This window comes from Colletotrichum fioriniae (assembly GCF_027942845.1).
Source record: "Colletotrichum fioriniae strain IMI 355084 chromosome Unknown scaffold_1, whole genome shotgun sequence".
In the NCBI taxonomy this organism is placed as follows: Eukaryota; Fungi; Ascomycota; class Sordariomycetes; order Glomerellales; family Glomerellaceae; genus Colletotrichum; species Colletotrichum fioriniae.
Window position 1 is genome coordinate 3837364 of NW_027076837.1, and position 15938 is coordinate 3853301.

Consider the following 15938-nt stretch of genomic DNA (forward strand, 5'->3'; position numbering starts at 1 on the left):
ATTATGGGGGCGAATACCAATCCGAGATACAAAGTAACCTTGCGTCTTTTTGGTCGAAGTGGCCGCGTGTTCCGATGAGATAAGGAGGCATACTCAATAACCATGACATAGAGATACCGACTGAGCGGTTCATTATCTGCTCTTAGTCCATATGTCGGGCTCACAGGCATGGCCTTTTACACGGACACAGAAAAACGAGTTTCCTGCCACATCGTTGTCGAGAACAAAAGTTCAATCAAGCACGTTTGGAGCAAAAGTTCGGGCGACTGAGCACGTCAAGGACAAAAGTGCAAGGACCGGGATCCACCCCCACCTGGGGCCAGCAAATGAGCGTCAGGTGCTTCACCTTAGAACCCCTGCCGAGCTCTTCATCAAGACAAGCCAGGGTATCGCAACTCCGATAGATGGCATGAGTTGGGATGTTGTGGGTGGCCGAATCCGCCAGCAGTCACCCCAAGGTCTCGGCCACATCTTGGCAGGGCTTAAGACATGACCTTCCCGCCTGGGCATTGCTTGGGACACCCTCTTTCCGTTAATGGGCCGAGCAGCCGGAGAACATATCTACGTTTGCACACTACCAGTAGAAGGAAGCCATCACGAAATCTTGGGAGTTTCCGGGGAATCCCTATCACGACAGTAACCTTTTGATAGGGACCTTCCTAAAAGCTCATAGTTCTCTTTGTGGAGTGGCGTTCCAATTAGCCGGGCTCGCTCGAAGACCCCAGCTCAAGTCCAGCCTACATGCAGCAATCCCTGTCGAGCGGCATCTAACAGATGGTCTGTCCTACAACAGCTTCAAGGTCCTCAATTGCACCAATGCCGGTCCTTATCACGACATCGAACCCCTTATCACTAAGACAATCAATATCGGATCAGTCGTACAATATGGGTCGCCACTCAGCAACAAGCTGAGGCATGGAGTACAAAATGACCACCTTTGCCTTCCCCTAAGTGTGCGGAAATCCCGAACTGCTAGCACTTCAGGTTGGCGACCCGATCTTTTTGTCAGAGTTACTAGTCTCTCTGATTCTTGCCTTTCCTGCCCTGGTCTGTGCTTTCTCGTTGCGAGTATGCCGGTGCCATTGACAGATGCCATCGTGGTGGGGGGGCTGAATCCCGTTGAGGGCAAAATTGTTTCGGTCCCCTCTCACCAAGCCATCAACGAGAAAGTCAGCATCGACGAGTCAGGGGTCGGAAAAGAACTGGCTTCCGAGATTCAAGCTATTCCGGCCACTACGCCGTCCGATGATGGAAACCATGAGAAGGACGATAACAGCGACAATGCCATCATCATCACCGGTGCCGACGCCGCCCGATACTTGCTGCCGCTCCGGGATGACTTCGACCCTGCGTTGACCTTTCGGAGTATGTTTCTGGCAACTTGCCTTTCGGCTTTCCAGGCTGTTATGAGTCAAATCTACACTGTGAGCTTTTTCCTTGGGTAGTCACCCGGAGGTAGGACGAGCTCTAGCTAACAAAACGCTCTACTTCATCTACTAGTTCAAACCGACCGCCATCACCATTTCTGGAACTTTCATCGTTCTTATCGGCTACTTCGTGGGCAAGGCGTGGGCCAAGGTCTTCCCTCGTGGTGATAAGCTTGAGGCTCGTTGGAGGCAGGACCATCCCGAAGGCGAACTTCCGGCGTATGTCAAGATCTTCAAATTTTTCAACCCGGGTCCCTGGGGGCTGAAAGAACATGCGATCTGCTCCATCACTGCCACATCTGCGTCCAATGCCGCCGCCAGTATTCAGGTATTCGCGGCACAGGATCTCTTTTACGACTTGCCTCTAAGTCCGACAACCGTTGTACTGACCGTCATCTCCATTGGCCTCTTTGGCTACGGCATTTGCGGTGTTATGCGCCCCATCGCCGTTTGGCATGTCGATGCTGTGTATTGGAGCACTCTTCCTACAGTCAAGACCCTTCAAGGTCTTCATTGGCAGGATTTGAAGAACTCCAAGCCCCTGCGTTGGTTCTGGTATAGTTTCGCAGGAATGTTTGTTTACGAGTTCTTTCCTGCATACATCTTTCCATGGCTGAACTCCGTTTCCATCCCCTGCCTCGCTGCCATGAACGCCACAGGTTCAAAGGCTGCTGTTCTCACGAATCTTTTTGGCGGCTCCATCAACAATGAAGGTTTAGGCCTATTCTCCCTGTCTTTCGACTGGCAATATGTGAGGAAACCAATCATCAGTTCAGTGCAGTTGCTTGAAGACTAACGCATCACCAGATTACTTCATTCAACACATCACTTCCTCTGACTCTGCAGGCTCACTCTGCCATTGGATTCTTCATTTGCTTTCTTGCAATGATTGGAATCTACTATACAAACGCCTGGGATGCCAAGTCGCAGCCTTTCATGTCGACGCGACTGCGGTCCGAGGATGGTACTGCGTATCCCATTGCCAAGGTTTTCACTGGCGGTGTGCTCAACCAGGACGCCCTCGCCAAGTATGGAATCCCAAGGCTGACAGGCAGTTTCGCGTACGCGATGTTCATGGCCAATGCTGCGGTGAGTTATACAGGCCATACGCTACTATGTCGCCGGAACACAGGCTGATAGAACATTAGATTGGTGCCCTGGTTGCCCACTGCTTCTTTTTCTGGGGCGGAGACGTTAAGAGGGCCTATCAGAGCGCAAAGAGTGGTAGATATGATGATCGCCATCACGATCATATGACCAAACACTACAAGGAGACCCCTTGGTGGTGGTACGTCATTGTACTCGTCGTCAGCTTCGTCCTTGGCCTCGTCGTTGTCACCACACAGAACGTCACGCTTCCGGCTTGGGCATATGTCGTGTCCCTGCTTCTCGGAATCTTCATCGCGCCGCTGGTAAGCACGGTATCCATGGCTTTTCTTCCACTTTCCAGCTAACTCGCGTCCAGAGCACGATTCTTTACTCTCGTTTCGGTAATGGAATTGCTACGAACAACTTATCGAAGATGCTGGCAGGTCTCATCCTTCCTGAGCGTCCCATTGGCAACATGTATTTTGCCGCTTGGTCGCACAACGTCATCTCGAATGCTGTTAACCTTTCCAACGACCTGAAGATGGGAGAATACCGTGCGTGCCAGTCTCTACGACTTACCGAACTTTGCTAACCTGGTCCACCAGTTAAAATACCTCCTCGTGTTATGTTCCTCACCCAGATCTATGGTACCATCATTGGCGGTTTCATCAACTACGCAGTCATGATCTCTATTGTGAACGGAAATCGAGAGCTTCTCGTAGATAGCGATGGAAACAGTTCTTGGAGCGGTGCAACGATGCAATCGTACAATACCAACGCCACATCCTGGGCACTTGCTAAGTACCTGTACAAGACTGGTGGCAAGTACGCTCTTGTGCCGATTGGTCTGGGTATCGGCTTTGGCGTTGTCATTGTCCACCGTATTATCGCATACGTAAGTCTCTGAGGGCGTTGCTCCGATATGCCACACTTGCTAACGCATCTTACATCAGTTTATCCCCAAGATCCGCGGTTACTCCCTGTACGAGATTAACTTGCCCCAGCTCATCCAATATGCGGGCTATATTCCGTACAATGCGTCTCAGACTTGCGTACTCTTCAGCTCGCTGATTAGTGGTTTCTTCGTCCAATTCTACCTCCGCAACTACCGTCCTCGCATCTTCAAAGATTACTCGTACCTTGTCACTGGTGCATTCGACGGAGCTAGTCTTACTGTCCTCTTCATCCTGTCGTTTGCGGTGTTCGGCGCCGGTGGCCCCTCTATCCCCTTCCCGACATGGTGGGGTAACAATGCCGATGGTTACTACGATCATTGCCCGGCAGCTGAGTAAACAGTCTCCGTGAGACTGCGTTCGCTTCTTGGGCCACTTCAAGAACGATAGGCTTCGATTTTGAGTGTCAAATGATTCCGAGGCAATACTCGGGATGCACTGGGCACTCTGTTAGTAGCAAAGTTCGGCAAGGAGCAGTGGCCAACGAGATGTCCGAAGTTGGCATGATTCACTTGCTCGAGAAAAGGACAGCTTTAGATACTCGTTTTTAATAGAATCACGAGGCTTGATATACCCTAAGAATTTTTTCAATGGGACGAATTAGAAACTGAGCTATGCGTAACAAGTATTTGCGGTTTTTTTTATCCAACTAAAGGCCAATCGTCAAGGAACGTCGTCAGCCCCCAATTAAGGGAGCAGGCTACGACAGATTCGTGGTCTTCTCCATCGTAAACCCTTATCGAGAGACGTTCTAGCCGAGCGCTTCCTTTTAATCGTGAATGCATAGTGATGACATTATCAACCATTTGCAGTCCACGGTGCCGTCTCAGCCTCCTGTTATACTCGTCATCGCCTTCTCCTCTCTTCCTCGTTGGGTTTTGTTCCTCATCTCCAACAAAAAGCATGAGCGATGGAATATTCTTCTGGCATTCTATTTCCTCCTGAAAAAGCCTTTCTTCGGTAAGGATGTAACTTTCATTCCACCAAATGCTTGGGCTACTGGCCAAAACACAGTGAAACATATCTGTTCTTGTGAATAGGGCGTGTAGAGAGAGTAGCCCCCCATACGAATGTCCAAAGAGCGCTTCACGGCCTACAGTCGCCCCCCGGCTCTCGTAAAGCCGCCGAGCAACTAAAGGTTTGACTTTGTTCTGCAGAAAGCTAAGGAAGACATCCGCACCCCCTTCATGGCCAGCTGCTCCATTGGCAGGTGGAGTGAAATCTCTAGTTCTACGGGCGCTCATGAGGAATTTTGAGTCCGCCGGTATAGGGTAGCCAATAGCGACTACGATACCCTGGGTATCTGAAGAGCGCATACATAAATGGCGATGCATTGATTCCAAAGCACTTAGAAACACAGAGTTTCCATCCGTAAGGTAACTAGCCGCCCGTCAGGTTGATGGACACAAACATAGTAATCGGCCTGACATACAAAACCGGAATCGGAGCCTCGTGCTGTTGTCTAGAGCGACTCTGCCAGTCTCTTGGGAAACCAATCTGGACGATGTACTGTTCTCCGGAGACACTTCTCAGAGCCCAAGACTCTGCAGAGTCACTTTTTCCAAGCAAGGATTGGGTGCGCATCTTTCGAGTTCAGGGGATTGATTACTATGAGAAGACCGAGGAATATCAATGAGAAAGATTGCACATAATAGAATCACCGGTCTTATCGGCAATTCTTATACTGAAAACCCCTCGGCTCGGGCAACGTCTATTTCTAAAGTCCGAGTCTTATCCGCTCGGATCGACGGTTTCCATCACACAAGTTCCCATTATCTGCCTAGATTTTGGACCCGTAGTTGCGCTCGGCGGTATTCGGCCTTTGCACTATCGTTAACAACTTGTTCCACATCAGTTGGTCGTAGGATCCGACAGCTAAACACCGACACCATTGAACGCCAAGAAGTTTGGGGTGCTTCCCGGAACTCCTTGAACGGTACCGCGCTTACACAACTCTAAAATCCTGGCCGTGATGGCATCCACTGTTTCCAGGCCTGTCTCAAGACTTTTTAAATACAAAGCTAGCCCAGCGACATGTGGTGATGCCATGGAAGTCCCACTCAGCGCAACATCTTTGCCAGCCTCAAGAGACAAGGAGTAAATGTCTACTCCCGGTGCATACAAGTCGACACCAGATCCAAAATTACTAAAATTCCATGCAGTGTTGTTGACAGCACTCGCTGCAACGGTGATTGCTCTGGCAGTTCCAGCCGGCGATACTCGGCTGACGTCAACAGCTGCGTTACCTGCTGCGATGACGGAGAGAACGCCTTGCTCGGATGCTGCGTGAACCAAACTATTGAATGCATAGTTCGTCGGGCCGCCTTTCGTTCTAATATTAGCCTCAGAAATTGCGAGAGTGGGCTGCTTTCTGAGTGTCGACCTACCTAGACTCATGTTGATGACAGACACGGCTGCGCGGCCTGGCGTTTCGGTAATATTTTTCACAGACCAAGAAAAGCCCTCCATGAAGTCGGACATAACTCCCTACTCTAGAAGTGTTACAACGGAATCTCCTCTAGGTAAGGTCACTTCATATCGTTTGACGTACCTGGTTTGGCGCAATTACCTTTACCGCAATGACTTGCGCCTTTTTAGCAACACCCCACGTCTTGGAGGCGATTGTTCCAGCAACATGAGTACCATGTCCACTGCTGTCTTCGAAGGGAATCTCCGGGTAGACAGTGTAGCCAAGCTCTGCGCGACCTTCAAAGTCCGGGTTATCCACCCAGACTCCGCTATCAACCACATACGCAAAAGTTCCTTTCCCTCCGTTCTCATCATACGTGTACTCAAACCCATTGCGCAGACTTGCATTAATACTGACAGGCTCAGCTTGCGATATGGCCCCTAGCCCCCAAGTGGCTTGATTCTGCGTGACTATTCCAAACGGGTATACCGGCGTGTCAGGCTCGACAAGCTCAACCTAAGTCAAAGTTAGGTATTTGCAGGACGATAGTCACGAATTGTACTCACAATATCACTGCCCCTTATTTCCAACAAAGTTTCTTCGTCAAATGAGCCAGAATAGGCGTGGAACGTGCCGACGTCAAACGTTTTCTCAACACCCGAGATGTCATCCTGCAACAAGCCCCGTTTACGATGCACGTCCTGTACCCACTGGATATGTCCATGGAGGGCGTCTCCGCCGACTCCAGCTTTCAAACTGACAATGTATCGGCTCTTAAGGGCATTGTATTCGGCGTCAAATGGTTGTGTCGAGACGACCGACAATCCTCCCCAAAGCAGAGCGAAAGAGTAGTTGACTGGTAGCTTCATTTTGCACTGGGTTTTGTCCACTTTTGCAAAAAGATCAAGGAGTTGCGGGGCTCCTGGGTAATTATAGGCTATGCAAAACTCATTCCGCCGTTTTCTACCATCCGTGATGTGTAATGACGTTTGTGCTTGGCTTCCTCGTATCTGCTCTAACTATGCCATTTCAGGCAGGTCACGAAGGTATAAATCTCCATACCTTGACTGAATGTCACCTCGGCAAGCTGTTTTACATGGGGATCTTCAGCGTAACTTCTGTGGTTGCATGATCTCTCTTATATCGTCTAAGTCATTTGTAGGCATTATGTTTCACTTCATACGCATGCAGGCTAGGAGATCTTCAAATGGGAATCGAAAGATTGTATGCCAACGGATGTTTACCTCCCATGAAAATCTTCCAACGGTATCTTCTATTAATATTATGATAGAAGTGCGGCCTGAAGCGTCAGCTACGCATTGCTCTATGAGCCTGAGCAGTGAGCTAGACTACATAAGGACGAATTCCTAGGGTGTACATAACCAGGTAGACATGCAAGCAAGACCAAGCGTCAGTGCCCCATTGAAAACGTGTACAACTTGCTGAAGTACTATGAATATATTTCAATCCCTCAATTAGTATAACCGATAAACCACACATATCTCTGCTTTGAGTTAATCGCCGATGTCTGAGTGAGGTCACTTCTTTCTTCATCCTGTCAAGGCACTCATAAAACCTTTCCCTGTGAGTTCCGGCCTATCTCTAATGGAGCATCGTACTCAGGAATCGGGCTTTTTTTGGTTGTGATAGGAATTGATCCAATGTATCGTGCACTAATTCCGTTGTGATGATTAAGCTAAGACGCAGCTTTATCCATAATAACACCGGACGGATCGCGTGTCACCTCATCGCCCCATTGAGCGTCCCAGCCATTCTCAGCTAGATACTTCTTCCAAGCTTCATCGTCGTCATTCAGGTGCCTTGATATGTCTGGAATAACGAAAAGGGCGATGATAGCACCAAGAACAGCGAAACCAGAGCCAATTAGAAATGCGACTTGGTTTCCCTTAGATGGATCGGCGGTGTACTTGTTCAAAATCGCAGTAAACACCTTTGATATCGTGTCAGTGCACATCAATTATGTAGTAATTGACGGTAAGAGTTAGCTTACCTGTGTGCCAATCGCAGCTCCCGCTTTGGAAAAGGCCGAGATAAGCCCCATCATTTGGCCACGTATGGACGTGGGAAAGCATTCGGAGGCAATCAGAACAACAGTACTGTAGTGGCGGTAAGTTAAATGGTCTTGACGGTTACAAAGAATACCCTTACCTTCCTGGGCCAACTTCGCCAAGCGTCAGAAATATGCCGTAGAGAACAACAAAAAGGGGAAATACACCCTGGATAGGATTCATCGCGCCCCCGAGGACAAAACCGAGGATTGCTTGCAACGTAAAACCCAAGGCCATAGTCTGGCGTCTCCCAATTTTGTCCGATAGGTACCCCCCGATGAAAGGGCCAGGGATGTAGAAACAGTTGATTACCACGCCCCACCCGAGCGTCTTGACAAGACTTTCCTCGACGTTGGCTCTTGATATGATTGTTGAGCTAAAAATTCCAAAGGGAATAGAGATCCAGTTATACAAGAACCAAGTTGATGCTGCACCAAGGAGCGGTCGCCAATACCGTTTCAGTGCAAGCCAGTATGGCATTCTCTGCTTCCGCAATGCTGACTTTCGGTACGCTGTCGAAACTGCCATTCGCATCCGGAACCAGAAGATGAGAAGGGGGGGCGCCATGCCCAACGCAAACGAGGTTCGCCAAACAATATGGTATTTTGAAACTTGTTGGCCAACGCACAACAGCAGCAGCAGCGGCACCAACCCTCCCCAAACATATCCTAGACTGGCGGATAAGTCTGCGAGCATCGCAAACATGAAGCCCCTTCTCTTGCGGAACTTGGCGTCTTCGTCGGTCGCTTCAGCGGCACCAGCGCCAGAGACTGGGTATTCTCCTCCTGCGCCTACACCGGCAATACCACGAGCAATGATAAGCATCCAAAACATGCCTGTAGTCGTGGTACCACTGGCTGCAGTCGACAAGGTGATGCCTAGTACCAGCAAGATTGTTGTGGCCACAGCACCAGTCTTGCGGCCAAGTTGGTCACTGATGACGCCGAAGAGTATCATTCCCACAATCATGCCGATCAGAAAAGCATTGGACAGCCTCTGGTATATCGTGGTAGTTAGATCGTCGGGGTAAAGGATTGCAAGCAGGAGTTCGACGTTCCCAATGACGGCGGCGTTGCTGCAGCATTGTGAGCGATACATATTTAGAGGAAGACAGCGAGAGTAGATGTCAAACATACTAGCCATCTGAGCCTATTGCCAGTCCAGAGAACAAAACCATCAACCAAACAGACAGACTGCTGTAATAGGTCTTCTGTGGTTCTTCCTCTACTACCCCTACATCAGTATTATCCGGGGCGTTGCTTGCGATTTTCTTTTCATCAATAGCAATTTCGTCGTCTCTAGTAGCTGTGCGCTCCTCAGTACCGGGGGACGCCCTGTTGACTTCTGGCATTGTGACCATCGTGTGGTATCATCCGAGTCAATGGCTCCCAAGAGACACAACAAAGGTGTGGCAAAATCTAGCACACAAGGACTCACGCTCCAGATTTGTTCATATGGGTCAGTCCCTATACTTAACCCGAAGGATGGCACTTCGTGTCGGCGCATCTATGCCGAAGAGAAAAGCGACGGCGTACGCCGCGGCAACTTTTCTTATCTTTTCTGCTCCGGATCGGCCTTGTAAGCCGACGGGAAACTGTCTACCGCTATCGACACCCATGTCGTAGACGATAGGATGGACGCTCGTACCTGCTGTTGCTGCTGTGATCCTGGCATGACTCATGTGGAGAGGCTTCCCTAATCCGGGAAAAGATCTCCAATTCCTGCACCCCGGAGAGGGGTAGAACGCGAGGTCGGAGACACTCCGATGTCTGATTTCTCGGCACTGCATCATCCCCTAGTGTGCTCGCTTGCGTTCCGTCTATTCAGCGCAGAGAGAATGAAGCTCTTCAAGTCTTTACTTGTCTATCTTTACTCCTTCAAAACTTGTTCGACGCATTTCGGAACAATTGCAATGCCTGTTTCAACAAAATGCCCAGAGGGCATACCTCTGCACCACGCACGGGTGCAAAAGCATGCCAGACGGCCCTCCAACGTGCTACAGCTTATTGCAACTTCATTGCTCTTATATGCATCCATCTCATGCTACTATTACCTGTCGTTCCAGTCGCGGGAACTTACATCAACTCCATACCAGAAAGCCCAGCAGTGCACTATTGCTAACCTACACGCCGACTTATCCTTTCTTGACCCCGCCGTACCTATCTCTGCAGAGGAGTTTCTCGAGCGCAGAGATCGACTGGCCCACGCTCTGGTTGCATCAAATGTAGATGCATTCGTCTTGGAACCTGGCTACACTTTTCAGTAAGTTTTTCTTCGACGGCCTGAAGACCTCTGAGTCTCCGGACAACTGAGTCCAGTCCTGACATGGCGGCAGGTATTATGGCAACATCTCTCAGGTTGACTGGGAACCTTGGGAGCCTGAAGAGCGGCCATTTCTCATGCTGATCCTCCCTCACGTGTCTTCTTCTGGTCAGGTGAGCGCCAAGACTGCGTTTTTATCGCCTCACTTTGAAGAGGGCAGGGTACGGATGCTCGGTATACCAACAAGGGAAGACGAACTGGACATTGTCATCTGGGAAGAGCATTGGAATCCATACGACACGCTGCTCAAATCACGTCTCTTCGACGGCCGACATGGAAAGCTCATGGTTGACGAGGAAATTCGTGACTTCATCGTCAGAGGACTGGATGCTGCGGGTTTCCAGACTGTCGGCCTCTCTCAGGAAGTTGAACTTGTGAAGCAGCAGAAAAGCCCTGCGGAAGTCGAATTGCTTCGCGTTGTCAATACTGGGACTGTTGTCGCTGTTCGAGCGATGCGACCCTGTTTAACGTCGGGGCTTACCGAAGATGAAGTCACCGAGATTCTCAACTCTGCTCTCCTCTCCATCAACTTTGGGCTATTCTTCAATATTGTGTTATTCGAGGAGCACGGAGCGCTTCCTCACGGTGGTTTTGTCACTGGTTTCAAAAAGTTAACCCCTGAGAGCATGGTTGTCATCGATGTTGGTGCCCATTATTTGGGCTACAGTTCGGATATCTGTCGCAGCTTCTTCATTGATCCACCAAAGCCAAAGGTTCCTACTATGATAGGCTCCCTGCTGAAAACATTGATGCGAACCCCGGAGGAACGACATCATTACATCGCGGACTCTGAACTACATGCTGAGAAGCTCAGGGTCTGGGACATTGTGTTGGAGGCACAATCAGCTGCCGCCGCCGCTTTTAAGCCGAATAACACAGCAGCAAGTGTGGATATTGCAGCTCGACAAGTAATTGAAGATGCCGGCTATGGATACGGTTTCACCCATCGTTTGGGTCACGGTATCGGTATTAAAGGTATGTTCCCTATATTCCTCATGATTCGGGGTCGAAAGCAGTCATTGATCCGTACCGCATAGCGCACGAGTCGCCGTACTTGAACAAGTGGAACAAAGATATCTTGCTTCAGCCCGGTATGACATTCACGAACGAGCCTGGAATATATTTAGAAAACAGATTTGGCGTCAGACACGAAGACATCTATTTGGTCAAAGCATCAGGTGAGGCAGAGTTGCTCACTGGCCGGAGGGCGACTGGGCCATACGATCCATAAAGTACATTGATTTTTGGACCTACTACCTACTATGTGTCGGCCAGCATAGTACCGCGCTGGTGAATACAGGAAGTAAGTCTCTTAGAGACTAGCCACTTTTCTCAGACCACCCCTTGATTGCAATTACATTATCCATAGCTCTTGAGTATTCAGCCAGCATCTCCAATGGCACCTAGTCATTGCACCAAGATCGTGCCACCTTCCACTAGAGCGACTGGGTCGACGCCAGACATTGGATCATATTAACGTCGTGAGAATGAATATCTCAGATGCTTACACAAAGATTTATTGGTAGGTGATATAGGCTACTCGTGTTGGTCAATTTTCAGCCACCTTTTTCGTTGGGCCAGCATTAGCAACAGGGATAGAGTTGTGCGAATTTCGCACTTGAGAAATGCCTTAATAACTTGTAGAGCTGCCAAGTCCGCACCCGCCACTTTCCATGTCAATCTGGTAGGCTTCTCGATGCTGGCTAGATTGTTGGGTTGATAATGTAGACGACAAAAGTGAGCTCTTTCTCTGTGAAGCTAAACAAAATATTGGCTGACGATCAGGGTGAACCCCTAGTCAGATTGGGGGCTGGCGCCCCATCACTGTGGCGTTTCGACGTCTGGAGCTAAGGTAAGGTACGCTGATCAGACGAGGAAACCCCTGAACTGAACCCCAAACTGCCATGGGGGAACGGGAACCCAAACGAACGACCCAACGTGCCAACGAGGATTGCCAGTTTGCGCTTCAAACGCCCTGGGTTTCAGCCGCTGTCAACCAGATCGAACATCCGACTTCAAATTCAGCTGCGATGGTTTCATAAATGAGGTTGCTCCCCATATTGAAAGATTGTAGCAAAACATAATACCCATAGATTTAACATTCAAACAACATGATTAGTTTTTTCTCGACCGCGACCTTTGCCCTCGTGGCGACTTTGGTCGCTCCCGTGTTATCTCAAGATCAGAAACCCATACCGGAATACGTGTGCACACACCCGCCATACAAGGTCCACATGATCTCTAAATCCCCTCTTGTGGTTTATATCGTCGACTTTATCACGCCGGCCGAGCGATCACATCTGCTGGAAATGGCGTCAGTTTAGTTTGCAGTGTTTGTGTAACAATGTCACTAACCTGTATCAGGAGCGGTACATTTACTCACTCTGGAGTCATTGATGCTTCTGGAGGCAAAACCACGCACAACGTACGCACATCTCAGAGTACCAGCCTGTGGCGGGATGATGTCGTTCGCTGCATCGAAGAGCGCGCAATAGCATTCCAGGGGTATGGTATGCCTAAGAGTCACGTAGAACCGTTGCAGCTGGTCAAGTATGGAAAGGGTCAGCAATACCACTTTCACACAGACTGGTTCACAGATCCCGCACACACCAGAGCTCATCTAGGCGGCAATCGGCTTTCTTCTTTCTTCGGTTACGTGTCGGCCATTAACGTCACCGGAGGCGGAACCAACTTCCCGCTCTTAGATGCCCCTTCTGACGAACGATGGTGCTCCTTCGTTGATTGCGACGAGCCTTGGGAGAGAGGCGTGACATTTCGGCCGTTGGAGGGAAACTTCGTGTACTGGGAAAACCTTCACGCCGATGGTTCTGGAGATCAACGTAATTTGCATGCTGGGTTGCCGGTCACAGGTGGACAAAAGGTTGGGATGAATATCTGGACAAGACAAGCACCGCTGAGCAAGGAAATTCGGGGAGATTAGTAGGACTCTTGAAGCACTCAAGGTTGGTTTATAGAGGGTAATGGGGGCTTGTAAGGACGAGCATAAGGGCTAGACACCCATGAACTATAACACACTTTTTCGTCTCTTCTCCGAGATAAAGCTTACCATGGTGCTCACTTCAGCCCAATGGAAGAATACAAAATCGCTCATTCAGATGAGAAATATATGTCCATAAACCTAAGGTCAGGTTTATGGTGGCTTGTGGCTCGATATGGGTTGAGGAATGGCCACCTTACTCAGGGGGACTGTCTAGCTTCTTCATCTGAAAAGTATTATCAATTGCCTTTAGAAATAGTCTACGCGGCAGCTTATGAATGCTGGCGAGATGCCAGCATATATGCACAGCACTATACCAGGCCAAGATGAGGAGAGACTTCCTATACTCGTTTAACGTATTTTAAGCCTCTCTCAGTAACCAACTAGGGACCTGGTAGATCTCTGTTGTCATTTCCGAGAATATCTACGGCGAGTTGGAGGAATATTGAGCCTAGCTGATTTCAAATAGAACCACACTCACCAAAATACGATGTATTCTGAATAGGCCCCAACCCTGGATTTTACGCGTAGCAGTATCGAGGATCAAGCGCCACATGCGTATGATGTATTGGGTGAGAAAGCCGGCCATAGCATGGAGCGGCCTATCTGACCGTCTTTGGAGATGGATGCCATTGACTTCGACTCTCATAACTGGACGGCATTCACAATAAACTACTTTTCAGCCTGCGTGTATGAACATGTAACAAGACTTGGGATACGTAAGACAGAGGAACGAGCTTTATCCAGATCCCGCTGTGATGATCTGGTAATTGATACGCCCTTGCAAGCCGCAAAGAATCGGGTGATTCTTAGTTTCCAAGGTCGAACGATGCCTGAATGATCCAGTCGCAAGCTGCACGTTGACTATCAGCTTGCTTACCTGCACATGATGAACCGGAACTAGAATCGACTCGATATCCTGCCTCAACACATTGTGATTCTCAGAAAAGCCGAGGAAAGGCCTTTTCTCAATCTCTTCCCGCAGGTAGGACCTCGGCGATAGCTGCATGTTCCCAGCCACCAGACAAGTTGATGACTTGACACAAGGGAGAAGTGAGCACGCCGCGTGTTTCTCAACTGTCCCAGCAATGGAGTCATCTGAATAAACTTACAGCTTACCCAGCGGGCAAGTCGAGCCAGTCTTAAGTAGCAAAGGGATGTCAATCGTGCCGCAATCAGAGATTGTCTTTGCCCAGTATTTTGGTTGCATGGTGGCTTCGCCTGACAAGAGGTTCAACAGTCCGGTCTTTGAAAGCCTCCGGGGATAACTTTGCATACAAGAACCCATTTTCAGCTTTCATTTGCTCTTTCTGTCCGGCCATAGGTGATGTTTTCTGTATAGGATAGCCTTCTCGGCTTTGCTTTGAGTTTACTTTAGGCCTACGGTAAAAAGGATCGGGCAAATTCTGCGCTTATGAAATAGAACGCATAATTCTTTGAGACTTCGCAGAATGAGGCCGTGATGAAGGCTTCTTGGCCAACGTGTAAATACCCAAGTGCCAGCCTCTGCCATACGTTGCGATGTTTTGCGAAGGCTAAGCTAATATGTTCCAACCTCATGGATGATCAGTCCCAGTGACGAGTACATGGAGTCGCCAGTAAATGATAGTCATAATGTGCGCTGCTGGGCTCAGCGTGAGCTATTTTGAAACAAGTGAGGGTCAATGAAGTGCCAAAGGACGCGACGGTGAAGAGTCGGAATCCTTCCAACGCCCAGAAGTGTGACAATTGCTCGAAAGGAGTAGTGCCCCTTATCAACACAGTCAAATGCATGAATTATGGTGTGAGTAAGGCCGCCTTGAGTGGCAAGTGAATGCAAGGCTCCCTTTCACCCAATTTTGCTGATAATAATAGTCCTGGTGACTGGGTGATGCAGCTCCTACGAGGCTAGGATCCTGATGCCGAGCCGCCGAGCCCCAACCTGATCTGAGGGGCGACAGGTCGAGCCCATCTTTTGTCAACCTTTTTCTTCTCATCTTTCCAAAAGGTAATTGGAATTTTCGCTAATCTCCTATAATCTTGATAGTAGTGCACATTGCGTGAGTGAGTACGTCAAGGAAGAGGAAGTCAAATAGAGTGAAGGGCCGGTTGGTATTTCGGCTCTCATGTGTGGTAGAATGAATTGGCGTGAAGCACAGCGGCGGGGCAAACGAAAGTGGAGCAACGGCGAGGATCCAGGGGATGTTGACGGAGCGGCCGCGGGATCCGATTTAGCTCTATTCACCACGTATGGGAATGGTGTGAGGAGGTATCCATAGCTACTGTAGGCCAGTGTGGACGGAGTGATGAGGCGCGTTATTCTTCCGAGGGCTAACGAAGACGGTTCAAGGCAAACTCTTCAGGGTGTTCAGCAGCAGGTTTCCTTGCCGAGTGTGTCAGTGTCAACGAAAGTGTCAGTGAGCTTGACAGCTGGCCTGGCTGATGAGATGGCGGCGTCGCGGCTCACACATGATTGGGATATGTCCAGAAATAGGGACGGATGGTGCCCCGTCTGAGGTGATTTAGTGACATGAGCGCTTGGTACGTAGGGCAGCATAATAGCTCACTACCTGTTCGTTACGGGCTACCTTATCCCCCTTGCTGAGTGAGTCGTTTATTACTTGAACCTAAAAGAAGTTGCGATAGACCGGTGGGGTGGTATGGAGATGCGAGAGCTTGAAGGAAGTGCTC

The 15938-nt window shown here is 49.5% G+C and overlaps 3 protein-coding genes across 3 annotated transcripts; 2 read left to right on the forward strand and 1 right to left on the reverse strand.

Moving 5' to 3' along the window:
* Positions 1 to 1070: 1070 nt before the first annotated feature.
* N0V96_000968 (uncharacterized protein) lies at positions 1071 to 3808 on the forward strand (the record flags this gene model as incomplete). Its single annotated transcript, XM_065756087.1, has 10 exons — positions 1071 to 1369; positions 1446 to 1455; positions 1501 to 2178; positions 2235 to 2516; positions 2576 to 2651; positions 2699 to 2715; positions 2774 to 2839; positions 2950 to 3070; positions 3122 to 3411; positions 3470 to 3808. The coding sequence occupies 10 exons, from the start codon at positions 1071 to 1073 to the stop codon at positions 3806 to 3808; spliced, it is 2178 nt and encodes a 725-aa protein (XP_065615327.1).
* A 3767-nt stretch (positions 3809 to 7575) lies between these two features.
* N0V96_000969 (uncharacterized protein) lies at positions 7576 to 9299 on the reverse strand (the record flags this gene model as incomplete). Its single annotated transcript, XM_053195373.2, has 4 exons — positions 7576 to 7830; positions 7891 to 7996; positions 8049 to 9023; positions 9085 to 9299. 4 exons carry the CDS (start codon positions 9297 to 9299, stop codon positions 7576 to 7578), a joined length of 1551 nt encoding a protein of 516 aa, XP_053047343.2.
* Positions 9300 to 10347: 1048 nt separating this feature from the next.
* N0V96_000970 (uncharacterized protein) lies at positions 10348 to 11501 on the forward strand (the record flags this gene model as incomplete). Its single annotated transcript, XM_053195372.1, has 2 exons — positions 10348 to 11245; positions 11287 to 11501. 2 exons carry the CDS (start codon positions 10348 to 10350, stop codon positions 11499 to 11501), a joined length of 1113 nt encoding a protein of 370 aa, XP_053047342.1.
* Between the last annotated feature and the right edge of the window lie 4437 nt (positions 11502 to 15938).